Source organism: Triticum urartu, chromosome 7 (assembly GCF_003073215.2).
Source record: "Triticum urartu cultivar G1812 chromosome 7, Tu2.1, whole genome shotgun sequence".
Taxonomy (NCBI): Eukaryota; Viridiplantae; Streptophyta; class Magnoliopsida; order Poales; family Poaceae; genus Triticum; species Triticum urartu.
In genome coordinates this window covers 204,061,977-204,078,342 of record NC_053028.1, presented here as the reverse complement: position 1 = coordinate 204,078,342, position 16,366 = coordinate 204,061,977, and the positions used below count along the sequence as shown (strand labels likewise).

At 42.4% G+C, this 16,366-nt stretch overlaps 1 protein-coding gene across 1 annotated transcript; it reads right to left on the bottom strand.

Annotated features, from left to right (window-relative positions):
• Positions 1-2,023: 2,023 nt before the first annotated feature.
• LOC125525591 (G patch domain-containing protein TGH homolog) lies at positions 2,024-15,469 on the bottom strand. Its single transcript, XM_048690599.1, has 17 exons — positions 15,237-15,469; positions 14,373-14,463; positions 14,192-14,286; positions 13,422-13,525; positions 12,852-12,913; positions 12,546-12,620; positions 12,099-12,247; positions 11,148-11,223; positions 10,936-11,019; positions 10,762-10,839; positions 10,264-10,402; positions 8,782-9,268; positions 8,378-8,659; positions 8,187-8,303; positions 7,593-7,802; positions 3,386-4,291; positions 2,024-2,405 (listed from the first exon to the last, which is right to left on the bottom strand). Exons 1-16 carry the CDS (start codon positions 15,372-15,374, stop codon positions 3,503-3,505), a joined length of 2,976 nt encoding a protein of 991 aa, XP_048546556.1. The 5' UTR covers positions 15,375-15,469; the 3' UTR covers positions 2,024-2,405; positions 3,386-3,502.
• Positions 15,470-16,366: the final 897 nt, after the last annotated feature.

Genomic DNA, 16,366 nt, shown 5'->3' with positions numbered 1-16,366 from the left:
ATTATTGGGGGCTGCGCACGTAGAGGAGTTGTTGCCATTCATGGGAGAAGTTTAAGTATGTAAGTAAGCAGCAAATTATCAGAGGGAAATCGCCTCTGAAGGGTGCATTGCAGCCAGTACCGATCAGTGGATGGTTCTTATTCAGCGAAAGAAGGGTCGGCGGGAGTAGGCATGATCCTACGGGATAACTTCATTGTTTCATCATGTCAACTATATGATTGTAACAATGCTCTCGAGGCGAAAATTCAAGCTATTAAGATTGGAATGTCTATGGCTATCGAATGGTCTAACCTCCGGTCTTAGTACAACCGGACTCGATGGTGGCCCTTTCTTCTATGGCTGATGCCTCACTTGATAAATCACCCAATGGTCAATTGGTCAGGGATATCAAGAACTACATGCTGCAGAGGAAGTTTAACAATGAAGATTCTAAGATCACAGAACATGGTCTCACATTTGTCTTGCTAATTATGCCCGAACGGCTCGTAGCACCACTTGTTGGTTGCAACGGCCACCCCCCTTCATCCGTAATATTGTATTAGCGGACTGTAAGCCTGTTACTTTGAAATAAACTACTTGTAAATCCGAAAAAAAGTAAGCAGCATTGATTGTTCATTAGCTCGCATATCTGGCTATTATACGCCCTAGCTAGATCTTCTTTTGAATTCCTGGCCTTTGGAGTGTCCGAAAAGATATCCTTTCTGGGAGCAGGGTTAAACTACAAGCAGCAGTACAAAAGGACGCCAGATGTACTTAGGGAAAGGCACGATCGCTCCTCGGCCACGCAGAAAGAAACAAAGGCACGGTGACAAAGCTCGCTGCCACCACCTCCCTCGGTATCATCTCCCGCTGTAAAACACGCTACTCGCGACACTTTCCACGCCATCCGGATTGACTGAGTAGCTGTTACCATCGGCGCGATTATACTTAACCGAATTCCACTGTCCAAGAAGACGCATGTAGAACAAGACGAGTTCGCGCTGGATAGCTAGCTGCCTAGTCTGTGCGCGGCACACTTGTCCTCCTCCCGATGCGCGCAGCGCAGCGCGTCGCTCGTGTCCGTTTGCAAAGCTGCTGCTGCTACGTGCTCCGTCCGCCTGCGCCCGTCCGTCCGTCCGTGCACGGGTCCGCGTCGATCGTGTCAATCAGTCAGTCGGTCGGTCGAATCCGACGTGCCGTGACGCCCGTCGTCGACTGGACGGGCTCGGATGCCCTGCCTTCTTTCTCTTTCGCTTTGTGGTCGGGGGAGAGCAGCAGGGTTGGTGGCCGGTAGGTTAACCGCCTCCTTCGTGTTGCTCGCGCGGGCGGGTGATCGCCCAACCAACAACAGCTCGCCCGCTCGCTCTTATCCAGGGCAGCAGCAGCCGGCGTCGCCTTGCGCCCGTCACCACCACGAAGCACAGCAGACAGCGCCACACGTCCTATCATGCTGAGTTGCTGACATAACACACCCCTAATGCAAGGTGCTGGTCTGGTGCAAGTAGATAGGGTCCGATCAGCCTAGCAGCACGAGAGTACATAAACTATCAGCACCAAATAAAAAGGATCTCCCGCGTCAGATGCTGCTGGAAAGAGAGACAGATCCCCCCGGTCGCCTTCTCTCTTTTCTCGGCGCTGCTGACGCCGTATCTCGCGGCGACAGCGACGGCGGCCCGTCGCAGTTGGGCAGCAAACAAAGTTGGACCAGCCGAGGGCCACGCGTGCGTAGGAAATGCTGGATGGAATGGCATCCCGTGCGTGGCTTGCCTCCCGACCCAAGAATCGAATCTTCTAGGCCTCTCCCGCGGGAGTCATCATGCCTGCCTGCTGCTCATGTAGTAGAGTCTGCATGAAGCGAGCGCGCCTCTTCGACACCGGTCCTCGTCATGCCTACATGATGACGCAACCATACGCTGATGTGCTAGTGCACGGGTGCTTCGCCAGGCTTAGTTCTGGCGTCCGAGCTCTTTACCGGGTGGTCGTTGCTGTTTTGCTGGGCATTTGCATCAACTCCACAGGTGCGTGCGCAAGCACACAAGCGACATAGAGAACGAACCTTTCTTGTCCTAGACTGATATACATTATGTTGGCATGACAGAAACAGTACTTGTAACAGAAAACAACAACACCGAAAATGAAAATCTAAATACTATGTCAATGACAACCCAATTCTCTTCTATTTACACCTGTTCACGTCTGGTACTTTGAGTTGTACAAGGGTCTTCAGAGACAAGTCTTCCGGAACGGAACGAATTTATGGCATGGCATAGACAACACAACAGGGGGTAGAGGCACCATGGCAACAGAAACTCCACATACAAAGGTAGGCCGCACGCACAACCCGAATCTCAGTAACTACCACGCAAGAAGCTCCCAGGCTCATCAAGTAGTTTTGGATGACTGGATAACACGGTATCAATTTGTGACTGCAACAACAAAAAACGGGTACATTAGTTTTCCTTGCTCAACAGAAATGCCACAAAGTTGGGTAATGATAAGGGTGGTGCAAGGAAGAAATCAAGACACAAAAGACAGAAGCCACATCAGGGCTGTAACTCAAAGAACGACTATCCCAAAAAACGGCAACATCTATCAGCCAAATCCGAACGCATTGTGTTTCTTATGAAGAAAGCATCATGTTCACCAAGAGATGTTAATAAACTAGAAAACTATAAACATTCAGGTCGCCATAGTTTGGCTCAAACCAAGCCCATTCCCAGCTAGTTTCCTGCCAAACTCAGCAATTCTTGGATGGAAAACACAACTAGTCTCGTAACCCTTTGGAAATGGGCTTCAAGTAACACCAAGATAACTTTCACTGGTTATATGCAATTTCTTTAAGATTAATATAACTTTGCTAACCGAAACAGTCCGATATGCAAGTGTAGGACACATGAATTTGCATGGAGCGAAGCAACACAGTTGACTTAGGAAAGTCTTGTAAAGCAGCACTCGTAGTGCTGCCCAGGTATGTTCAGGATACCACCTTGGCCCAGAACAAAACACCATTTGAAAGACCAAAACCAACAAGGATCAAATTAGCAGCGCTAGCACACAACTTAAGCTTTGAATTTTCCTTTTTCTTTTTTGCTTCCACTTATAGTTCTACAAAAACACTAGAATGGTTTCGTTTCTAGCTTCTGCCAGGATTTGTGATCTCTCAATCTTTAAGGCTAATTGTCCATTCTTGAAGTAAGTGCAGAAAATGTAGGATAACAATTTGAAGTGAAGGACAAGAAAGTGATAGGCATGCTTAGGAAAATTAACAACTCAAAGCATCACGTGCATTGAAGACAAGGATCTTCCACCATTATAAATATAAAATACCATATGCACGTAAAATAACAGCACTCAAAATACCATGTACACAAGAACAAAAAACATAAGGTTGGTTTAGAACGCTTACTATAAACATCCACTTCAGTATCGGGCCCAACATTTTCACCAACTTGGATGATCTGGAGAAGCTAGTGTGAATTCTTTCATTTGCAGCCATATATTCCTGTAGCTGTATTCAAGAACATTATGCAGAGTCTTTTCTTCTGTGCCTGCGGTGTTTAGAATGCTTTCTACTTCTGTCTTTATCAGATGATCTTCTACTACTAGATGTATATTTTTCCTTGTATTCATGATCACTAGAATCACTGTCAGACATGCGGGTCCGATGACTCCTTTTCTCCCGACGTTTTCTCTTATTCCTTTGGCTGTCAGAGGACAAATCGGCATCAGGAGTTCTACTCCTGCCTGCTCTATGTCTTGAATGTGACTTTCTTTTCTTACTACTACGTCGTTCATCAGAAGAACCAGAATCTGGTGTTGGACTCCGATTTCGATGATGGGATCTTCTTTTCCTACTCCTATGCCGTTCAATAGAAGTATCAGACTCTGGACTACCGTTCCGAATCTGACGATGTGAAGAGTGTGACCGGCCTATGTCAGCATTATGCTCATATTTCAAATCAAGCTTTTCGACATTGGATGAAGGACCGTCCCCATTACCATTGGCAGCTTCCATCAAACCCAAAGAACCCTCGTTCTCCTTTATCTCCCTAAAAGTAGATGTCTGGCCATTCCTAGATACACTTGCATCAGCCGTTGGAAGGATTTCTGATCTAAACAAGACATTCGGTGGCTGGGCCGGTTTCTCTGGAGGAACCTCCAATCCCAGTTCTTTACCCAAAGATTCCAGGAAATCCTCAGCAACAAGACGATTAAGAGCCATGTTGGCACCTTCACTCGTCTTCACTGGATCCACTTGTTGATTGTTAAGAGGTTCGTCCATATCATCGTCTGAATCATCAGAAAAGATTGCCTGGAAAGCGCAACAAATAACTTGTCAGTACAGAAGTACAGAACCCTCAAGTCCAATTAACCATTTCCTAATTGACAGCATAGACAACTGTGGAATCAAAATCAGCAACTGTTGCGCCCACAGCACCCATCATAAAATGTAATTTGTGTGTTTAAATAAAATACAGAAAATTCACAGATGCACAACATGCTATACAATATGACCATTTGTGAACTGTAAGAAAGTAATTTGTGCACATATAGTTGCTCTGCTAGTATCTCGCCTCTTGTACTTTTTGTACAGTACACAAATGATCTTATTTTTGCACGTGCGTATGCATAGCATGTTGTACATACATGATTTTTTCACGTTTTATGGAAACTTGGCATGCACAGTAGGATTATGTCTACCTGTGGAGCAGCTTAAGCCACCATATAGGCTTAAGCAAATCTACACATGAAATATTTTACAGGCTTAAAGAGGAAGCCTAGACAACTGGCCAAGTTCTCTGACAACCCCACATTTAAGATACCAACCAGCTAAGCAAATTTGAATCTGTGCAAGAAATGAGTGTAAACACAACTATCAGAACCCATACCTGGCATCAGACTTAAATTGGTGCTTCTACAAGATAAAAAATGACAATATCCCATTATGAAGCATTGCATCTACTATTCCATTTATTAAAGGCAAATTTGAATGCACTAATTATGTTAACAAACAAGACGGCATACTTGCATGGTATAAGGATTTAAGGTTACCAATTTAGACCAACTCTAACCGATCCCCTATCCGGCTATAAGGGAGGATAATTTCGGTTTCCCTCCTCTATGTTGCACCTAGCCGATCCCCTAAACCGGTTAGTGGAGTAAAAAAATTACTCCAGCGCCCATCCCACGAGTATATTTACTCCGGCTGGAGGCGGCCGAGGAAAATCTCCTGTCTCTCCTGGATCCCCTCCGAACCCGAATTCGTTCCGGGCCTGTCATCTCCCCCGACCAGATAGCCTGGCAGCCTCCTCTCTCCGCGCCGGCATCTTCTCCCCCAGAGCGCCGCCAACCCCTTTCCAATCGGCTTCCACCGTGCAGCCACAGATCCCACCTCGCCAGCCACCGTCCCACCTTCTTTTGGCCGCGGGACGCGAGCTGCCGCCAGCACCACTCCCCTCCGCCTCTCGCCACCCTCGGCCCCCACCGTCCCAGGCATCGCCACCTAGCACATGTGTGCCACATCCCCGTGCATCACGCCACCGGCTACCCCAGCCGGCAAGGACTACGCCGCCCAAGTCACACGCGGCCATGACTCCCGCGGCCGTGAGAGATAACGACAGTGAAGGGGCCGGCGACGGACTCCCGTGCTCGCACCCCGGCGACGGGCAGGCAGAGCAGCTTGTCGGGGACGGGTGGCGTGAGCCCCGGGCGTGGGAGCTCTTCAGCCCGATGCACCGCATTCTCCTCGAGTCCTCGTTGCCACCGTGGCTGCCGCCTCCTCCCGCCCCCATGCCCCCCTTGAAACCACCACAGCGAGCCGTCCGTGGCTGCGCCAACAATGGTGTCTGGCACCAGCCTCATCAGCTCGCTCGCCAGGGAGAAGGCCACATCTACTCTCTCGCCGCCAAGGGCGACGCTCTGTACACCGGCCCGGACAGCAGGAACATCTGCGTGTGGAGCAAGCAGAAGGACTCCGGGAGGGAAGGGAACCAAGCACTCGCCCGTGCAGACGCTGCTGAAGCAGGAGCACGCCGTGACCGCGCTACAAAAATTCAATCAATTGACCAAATATAGGCTGCACGACAAGTGTTCGACGATATGCTTAAACCAAAAGTAAGTTTCACTCCGCTAAGTTTAGGGGATCGGCTAGAACCGACAAAACTTAGTGGAGTATAAATACTCCACTAAGGTTTACTCGGCCGGATCCTCCTCTATTTTTTAGGGGATCGGTTAGAAATGCCCTTATTGCAGGAAAATGGGTTGAAACTCCCCACCTTTATCTCACACTGCCGAATAACCAACTGGGCAATACCGATTATGTGGCCCTTGTAAGAAAATATACTTATTTAAAGGGTTACAACGTGAATTATGATAACCCAATTTCCAACGAACAGCATGTATATACTCTAACATATTGTTTCACTACATTTATGTATGTCAATTTATGCCATTCTCCACAAGTGCACAGTAAAGTTTGGAGTTTTTTCTCCTTAATGAAACAAATATGGCTACCTCCTACTATTATTTTCTTTTCTCGAATGCGCAGTAGATGTGAGTATCACTGGATCAAGAAGAAATGTACAGGGTACACACACGCGCGCTCGCACGCACAAACCGACCACGAGCAAGAAAAAAGACCCACGCTAACCAGGACTAAGACTCTCCCCGGATCAGTCTAACCAAGCCTTTGGCCCCAGCCAAGGCCAAAGTTGTGTTTCGTCTTTAATGGCCAGCAGCACCCATTGGACATTAGGCGAACTCCATCGAAGACAGTCATTTTGATGCTTCCAAATCATTTCAAACCTCTCGTTATTGTTATATTTATACACATGGTACTTAAGGATTTTGAAGAGTCGTTTTTTTTTTCTCATTCATACATAGCCAGGTAAGGAGAATATCTTTTACAAGAAAACAGAGCAACATTATTATTATAGGCCTTTTATCCTCAATAATCATGAAGCTCTATAAGTTCTACTTGTACATATGTTTTCTATGAAATCCATGTAGAAAAATTGTTTTTCCAAGTGAGGCCATGAGCTAGGACTTTTGGTGTATTTTGCATGTAGAGACGAGGCAGTATCTAATGGAAAAACAACCTGGTGCACTGCTCAATACAGGGAGCAATATGAATGCTATTAGAGAGGTCAGTTTCAGTCTGAGCAGAAAGTAGAGGGAGCACAAATTAAACATGCCAAGATAATCCTTCAGATATGGCTTAATTCCACATGAATTTCTGGCCAATGTTTCCCCTAGGAACATACATTTGGGGTAATTATTACTCCCTCCGTTCCTTTATGTAAGGTGTATTTTTTCTGGCACGATGACCAAGGCACAAAATAATAGAGAATGTAGGACGAAATTACCCTTGGCCAATTCGTTGGTTAGCGGCAAGTAAATCAATTAAGCTAGGAAAAGGAAGAGATACAGGCAATCGGAAAAGAGATACTTTCCTATTTTTTTCTAATAGAAGAGATATATGAAATCAGGAGAGAGATACTTTCCTTTTTTTTAAGAGGGCTAAACATGGGATTGCAAGGAATTAGAAGAAATACACGTTACTGAAATTTTATTAGAAAACAAATACATGTTATATAAAGGAATGGAGGGAGTACCTTGTAAAGATCAACAGGCCTCTGCATACTGCTTGCCACAATATCAGGGTTATTTGCAGTTTCCTGTGCCTCTGTCTCTTCTGTTCCTGACACAGCAGCATTTGGTGGAATCGTACTTGAGCCCCTTACATCTTCATTTATCTTTTTAGTGGACTCGGTCATAAACATAAGGGTGTCCATCTTGCTTATTGGTCTTCGAAGAGGCATTGGCTGCACAAACAGTATGCATTTTAAAATATATATTTGATTTAACGCCAAATAGCAAATAATAACAAAGTAGAGTAAGAGTACTAGAAGACTAGAACTGATACATTTATCAGTTGCAAATCAGCTCCTTAGAACTAGACATCAGAAACTGCACTTAGCTACAACAGTATAAAAGTAAGGACAACATTATGGCGTGCAAGAACTGGGGAAATTTACGACGATACTCTAACATAAACCGCAAGTGTGTATCTGTGACCGCATCCCTTTTCTAAAGATCACCAATTTATTTTTCTTATTCTGTGTACTTAATTTTTAGTTCATTTGCCTATCGTAATTGGCTAATTAACACAGTCACACACCCAACAATATAGAATCACTTAAATTTACCTTTCCCATGAAAGGGTCAACAATATCAAAACGCTTGCACAGTATTGGTGAAGGCCGCCATTCAAACTCCTCCCTCTGTGGATACATGGGCCTCTCATCTTGGAGTACCGCAGAGCTCTGTATTGTTTTTAAGGATTAAAATGTGAAAAAGAGAAATTACATTACTAATAGACCCAAATAAGTTAACCTACCTCTAATTGAGTGGATGAAACAAAGCGTTGCTCATTCAATCCAGGTAAACCCAATATTGACAAAGGATCTATAGCCTTATATTCTTTTCCTTTTTCAATTGCATCTGCAGCAGCCTCAAAATCTAGTCTTTCACGAGCACGATCAGCCTCCGACATTGTAATTGTAGGAGCAAGACTTGCAATACGAAGACCACCCTGATATTTCTCCTTTAGAAACTGCTCAAACCTTGCCTGCTTTGCTGGCTCATTTCTAAAAGGCTTCTTTGACTCTGGCACACCATCCTATTGGGAAGCAAGAATAATCCATTGCATAATTAGACCAAGATTAGGTAATTCATATAAAGAATGTGGCACAATGAGGGAGGCAGCAATAATTGGTAAGACAATGCAATTCAAAAACATACAAGAGATATTGGCTTCACAAAGGTGTCACCAAGATTTGATTGTAGTTGAACAGCTTCTTTTGCAGAAACAAATGAGCTAGATGATTTGGAGCTTCTATCGAGAGGCTTTTCACCAAGAATAGTTCCACGATTCTCAGCTGTCAACTTGTCAGAAGAAGGCTTCGACTTAACAGCATCAGGTCTTTGCCGGTCAATAAACTTCTGCTGATGCTCCCATAACTTCCTTGTGTAGTAGCTACATCCATCTCCTCCGTCGAGGAAAAGAAACTGTGGACTTGCTTTACTTTTCTCTTTGTAGAAATCCTCTACATGTTTCCCGCAACGAGCAACCATAGCAGCACAGCCCTCAATCAATAATCTCAAGGTAGTGTCTTCTGGAGGAGGAACCTCGGGAGGAGCTAGATCAGAGAACTTATCAGCTGTCTGAATTGGACTTGAGAACTTATGGCGACCATCAAAATCAGCTGGGATCTCAGGAGGATGAAATCTGAAGAATCAGTGTCACCAAATTTCCAAGATGAATACATATATACGAGATGAATATGGAATTGAGTAAACTAATTTGCTGAATTTGAACTATAATAATACAATATATACATAGCTAACAGGTGCGCACTGTCATCCTTCATATTTATTTGCTGATTCCACTAAGCTTAAACTAACATGGCGAGACCCAGTAACTATTTTTCCATTCTTGACTTGATGACCTGGTTGCCTATCTACACTCCAAGGCAGCTGAGGAACACCTTGACAATTAATTTACTGAATATTGACAGATGAACCATCAACGCATAAAATGCACATGACAACTTTACTTGCGCGTATGCGGGTGTGTGTGCGTGCGTGAGAGAGAGAGAGATCAGTTGAAAACACATATCGCTACACACGATGGTATGGATGTTGGGAAAACACATATCACCACATACCGCTACGCAGCGATAATTCAGTTGAAAACACGTATCGGAACATATCACGGGGAGAGAGAGAGAGTAATTCAGTTAAAAACACACAATTGTATGCGTGTCAGGAGTTCATTGGGTGGAAGTGGCTAGAATTAATTTGACTATATTTTTTGTTAATTCGTGAATAAATTTAACTAGATTTTACAGCACAGCGCTACCATTTAAAGTAACATTCACTAAACTGGCGTGCTAGATTGTCATTGCATGTACCAATTGCTTTGTGCAAACGCTCACAAATCACAAGAAGTTTCTAAAATAGATGTCATGTTATGCACATCTTTGGTTCTTTCAACCACATACTGGCAAGAGGTTTGGCAACAATAGATCCAACTTAACAAGTATGAAAGTATAAAACAGGTTTACATAGCACAACATAAACAGCAAAAGAATAACATGGTGACAATATGTGGAAAGAGAGAATCAAATGATTCATACATACAAAGTTCAACCAAGTACTAGGATAGGAAAAACAAGCTAAGGCGTTAACATTAATCAATTATAAATCAAAGAGAAGCATCACCTTTCGAGTTTGTACTCGGAATTTGAGGCGATTTTAAAGCTCAGGAAGAAACCTCTCTTCTTGTCTTCAAGTTTAAACTTACTGTCACCAGATGTTTTTGAAGGCTCGATATCAACTTCTGTTTGTTCATAATTGAAACCTGAGCACGACAAATGTAAGGATAGTAAGACATGTGAGGAACAACATCAAAGGGCCAGTCCATCTTAAATAGAAATAGCATCATCAAACAGTGAAACAAGTCTATTAAGTCTTGTCAAGCTATATGCACAACTGCCAAGATTTTCCATTTGATAGCACACACCCTCACAGGAACAAATAAGAATTCACCTTATAGTGGTACAAGGAAATAACAATTGTACATTCAGAATCTACCATAACCGACCATTCCATTTCAGTAAGGAATGATACACAAAAATGCCATATGCTTCCATCAAAAGTTCAAGACTTCCAATATTAACATTACATAGTTTCAAATGGACCAGAAGATAATTAAATTACCTGATGCATAAATATCCTCATCTTCAACACCAAGCTCTTCAAGTGCTCCAATTCCAAAGCCAGGAGCATATTGTCCTGCTGATGATCAAACCACTAGCTAAGATTTTCCACCCAATATACTTGAGCAATATCAGCAAAATAGAGAACTGGGCGTAAGGGTCATGACAATCATACAGTTTGAAATCAGGAGACTTCCCCTCACGGAAACACCACTTCGGTTTCGGTCCCTGTTCATTGATTTGTGTGATCTTTTCCTATCTGCAAAGAAAGAAAATGTGAGGTCAAGCCAAGGTTCAAAACGGCGTGCCTAGTCAGGTCCGTACGCCTAGCCAGGACCCAGGAGATCCATTCAAATGATTATTTGTTGGGGACTTGGAGTATGGTACCTTTAAACTCAGGCGCATGTTTGAATGGGTCAAAACCTAAACCATGCAGATCTTCCTTTGGATGAAGTACATACACCTAAATATTTATGGAAAACCAGAAAGATCAGCTGATGTTTTCTTCTTTATGGAAAACAAGTTAGCAATTGCATGCACACTTTTTGAGCAACAGTAACTTATTGCATGAATAGTTGCCTGTATAGTCCTCAAGGCAGACCAACAAGGTGCCATAATTAAGTGTTTAGTGGCCTGCGTACAAAAAGCAGGCTGGCTCATGGGATGCAAGATCTATCCACACAGCCAAGTTCAGCTTTAAATCTCAAACTTAGCTTCCCAGTAGTCGGGTCCAACCAGTAGTATAATTACTTAATTAGGGAGTAATATTTAGTTTATTATGGCAGCCAAGACACCGTAAATTTGCAGTGGTAAAGGCAAATCTTTTCTCCAGATTAAAACTTTTTGCTGAAATTCTTTACCACCCACACAATGCATACTGGACATAATATGCAGGCTAACCTGAAACTAGGCAACCAACCAATCATGCGTTAGATACTATCATACTAATCATCTGTCTTTTATAATGCTGCTAGTGACTTTTTACTGTCTTCAAGATAGAAATTTAATATTTGGTTTTAGAACAATGATTAGGAGCTAGACAAAATATATTAGTATGAAAGTACTAACTATTTTAGTTTAGCTATAGAACAATATTATGTAGTTCACTTGGAAAATTGCACTGTGCGCAGTCTATAGCATAAAACAGAGGTACGAGGTCTAAATATAGTTCGGATTTGCAAGAAAAAGATCACAATAAGTTCGTTGAAGTTTAAGAAGAAAAAAAGTTCATTGAGCACTTTAGTACATCATAAGAACCAAAGAGAAGTGCTCACAAACAATTAAACAAGGAAACGCAAACTTCAACAAATAATCAAGAGAGATGCATGTCCTGCTTACTGGGGTATTTCCTGAAGCGCTTATTTTCTCAAATGATTCTGCGACATTTTCATCCACTCTAGATTTCTGAGAAGCAATTTGATCTTGGTCCTCATCGTTACTGACACCAGAGAGTGCAAGAAACGCTTTTCTAGCTTCCCTACGTGACTCTGTAGGCATCAGCAGTTAATTAGTTAGATAACAGCACAACACTACCACACCAAACCATTAGGTCGCTATTTGAGAAGCACAATGCTTTTTTTAACAGATAACCGTTGGACTAAGATAATTTGTGAACTCAGATTTCCTACAGCCAATACAATAGGCCGCTCATGGCTGTCATAATCTGTCGTTCTGACCTGCCAGACTTTGGATGAATTCAACAAAAAACATTGAAAGCGACACGGAACAAGTTTGTCCCATTGATCAACTACGAAATGGCTTCAAATTCACAGATAAAATGCATACCATATAAGGAGTCAGCATGTGCATCCTTGATGGTACGACCTTGGCGCCAGCCCATTTTCATCAGTAACTTCACGCCTGCTCAAAAGATGTCAAGATATTACTATTACCTGAAAATACATATACTCCCTCCGTTTCTAAATATAAGCCCCTTCAGAGAATACGGACTACATACAGATGTATGTAGACATATTTTAGAGTGTAAATTCACTCATTTTGCTCCATATGTAGTCCATATTGGAATCTCTAAAAGGTCTTATATTTAGGAACGGAAGGAGTAGTTGAAAAGATAAAACAACAGAGACAAACCAATCGAGGTTGTGGCGGGGACCACCAATTCATCAGGAACAGGTCCAGGAATAGCTGATGGTCTGCATGCAGATGTGCAGATATGTTTACATATATATCAATTAGAGTGGTGAACTGAGAACACTAACTTCTGCCATTCAAGTTAAAAGGGCATGGTCATACGAACATAAATTGATAATGACCAGAGTAATGCTAGAAATCTAAAGTGTGTACAGCCACATTAATAATTCAGTGCAGCTAACACTAAAGAGGACACTTAAGTAAAGCTGATTTCGAGGGTGTTGGGTTAATTTCCACCCCTTACCACAACTCATGCATGTTTGTCTGATGAAAGCCATATGGTTCACTGCTGCAGTTTGGGCACACCAAAGTTGCATAATACCATGGCCAGCTCATCCATCACACACAATTGGCAAACAAAACAACCTAACTTGTGACAAACAACTTAGTTGCCACAAGAAGTGTGGCTTGCCACACTTTACCATACCTAGGTTAGCCGTTAGCCAAGTGTTGTAGCCAACCAAACATCCCCTAAGCTTCATGTCAGTTATGCAATGTAAAGATGCTAACCTCTCATTTTGTTCCTTGGATGCTTGTTTTCTGGCATGCTCTGCAGCTGTAAAACCGAATGTATCATACTGTTGAGATGTTTCCAAGGCATTACCTCCCATATCCTGCAAATTGGTGCCCAAATTTGTCAACAGATAAGTTCACAATTTCATGAAACAAATTTATCCTGAGAAATCACTTATGCAGTTATGTACAATCAAAGCCAAAAAAGACATTGACACTGTTGGGAGCCAAGCTCAATCAAATACATCAACACTGACACTAGTAACCACTGGTACATGCTCGTCAAGGTTTACACATTTTCAACATTCTAAGAAACAGGGAAGACAGTTTACAGTCTTTTGCTTCTTTGATGGGCAATATCTGTACTAGCTTTACCTTTACAGCAAGCGTCTGTAAACAGATATATGTTGTCAAGTAAATTAACTAAAGATGTGAGATAACATGCTTATAGTTATCCTGGCATAATCTTGCAGATAATGATAGTTACAATATTGATGTGATCATTCTACTTCCAATCATGGAGCAATTTCATTACAAACCAAAATTACTTGTCTATTAAAACTGAAAATCAAAGCATTTTCATGTAACTGTCTTGTTTTCTAGATGACTAGAACATGGCATGTTTGCATTCACACTCAAAACATTAAACGTTAGGCAGTCCAGTATGGAATACCATGAATTGAAATACAACAAAACAGTGTACGACTGCTGCAGATTATCAATTTCCATACAAAAAGTAGCACTAGAAGAAAAAAAGCATCACATACCTTGATATCTTCCTCATCAAGAAAATTATATATGCTTTGTTTTTTATGCTCAGCTCTACTTTTTCGTGAAGATGTGAATGTCTGTGGCATCCATCCTACAGTAAATGACATTTTTATAATCCCATTCATTTCTTCAGCGATACTGTCACATTAAAAACATAATCTTAAGGCAACAACATACCCTCTTTTGAGCCAGCAGTATTGTAAAAGCCAGCAGAGAAGCCTCCAGTAAATGCACCATGAAATCTTCTCCGCCCTTCCTCATCCCTGACCTACACTCCGATCACATCTCATTTTTTTAATAAAAAACAGAGGTATTGGTTACTTAAAATCATATGCTACACAATTTCATGACAATGCTAACAGAAGAGACAATCCAAGTGTCTAACAAGTTGGTAACAAAAGAAGGAAATATTGCCACAACTAACATCAGGCAAACTGTGCAGCCACAAAAAAGCGTGGTGAACAAAATGGTCACCATAAGTGTGGCAAGATTTGGCCAAAGAAAAAAGAGCCTATGACATCTGGACCATGTGGCTAAGAAAGTGTGGCGCACCGCAACTGCAAGCCAAAGGTTAAGCGTGGCAACCTTACTACAAACCAGAACATCCCCATAGTTCACTCCACACGATTCAGTCAAATAAAACCTAAATTGAAGAACATTTGCACCATCCCCAACCGATTGAAGAAGTTCAATGGATTCAAAAACAGTAAACTGAAACACTGAACACGATTCTGTCATAATAAACCCTAAATTGAAGAAGTCACTTTCCCGACAGACCCGGATGTATAAACTAGCATGCGTAGCTACTAAACTACTCCCTCCGTCCCGAATTGCTTGTCTTAGATACACCCATATCTAGAAAAATCTAAGACAAGCTTTTTGGGACGGAGGTATTACGAAATTGCTAGTGATCATAGCTGAAATCTATTACTAACTAATGCACCATCAATTAACCCCATAGAAGGGAGAAAAATATATCCCGATGCTTGATTACAAAGGGTACACAGAGAGTGAATGGGGTGGAGGTGGGGGGAGGGGTACCTCCTGCTTCCAGGCGGGGAGGGCCCGGAGCTGGCCTGCGTCGGCGACGGCGCGGCGCTTGCGGGCGGAGATGTCCTCCTCCCGCTCGATCGGCGTCCCGTAGACCACGAGGTCCTGGTCGTCGTCGTGGGATGCCATGGCCGGGGGATCCTCGGAGTGGGAAGCCCTAGCTCGCTGGCGGCGAAGCTGGTACACGACGACGGTTCGGGACGGGGAATTGCCGATAAACGACAGATGGGTCTCTCCGTGGTGGTAAAAAGGTGGGCCGAGACTATAGGCCATACGGTGTACTTGCCCAAAAGGTGTGCTTGGAGTAGCCCGCCTGGCCCAACAAGCACATACGGGCCCAAAAAGGTCTCCAGTTGCTACTCTCCCTCGAGGAACACTGTCCCGTTCGCTTGCTAAAAGAAACTGGTTCAAAAAACCGGCAACCGGTTTTTGAACAGATGTAAAATGTATTGTTAGAAAAATAATTTATGAATAGAAAACAATGATCATAAATTTTAAAACATAATTGTAGGTATTAAAATGTTCAAGAATTTAAAAACTATATATATATATGCAGGTAAAAAAACTATTCTTATATTTTTTTTAAATGTTTAAAAATATGTTCATGAACTAGTGTCTAACAATAGCCTAGAACTAAATAACCTTGGTCTTGGAGATGCTCATGAAAAAAAGAGAAAATCCTATTCTTCTGGGAAAGAGCACCTGTTACTCGGTTTTGTCAATTTTTATTTGGGTTTATTTTTTCATGTTTTTCCTGCTGGTTTTGAATGGTTTCTATCATTTAAAAAAATACTGATTTTTCTAATATGTTCATTCGGTTTTTGGTGGAATTTTCTTGGTTTATTTTTTCTCATTTTCTTTTAATATTTAAAACCAAACGTATTCTTTAAATCTCATGGTTTAAAAAATATGTGCTTTTTTTCATCCTTGAAAACTTACTTATATTTGTATTTCAAAAAAACATGAAGTTTGTAGAATTTTGAGGATCTATTAGGTTGTACACTCATCTTATCTTGGTATGTGTGATATTACAGTAACTAGTAGAATGCCCGTGCATTGTCACGGGCTTTAGAAATATTTTGCTAGAGTTTTATATAAACATGTGTTGGGCCCTATGTTAA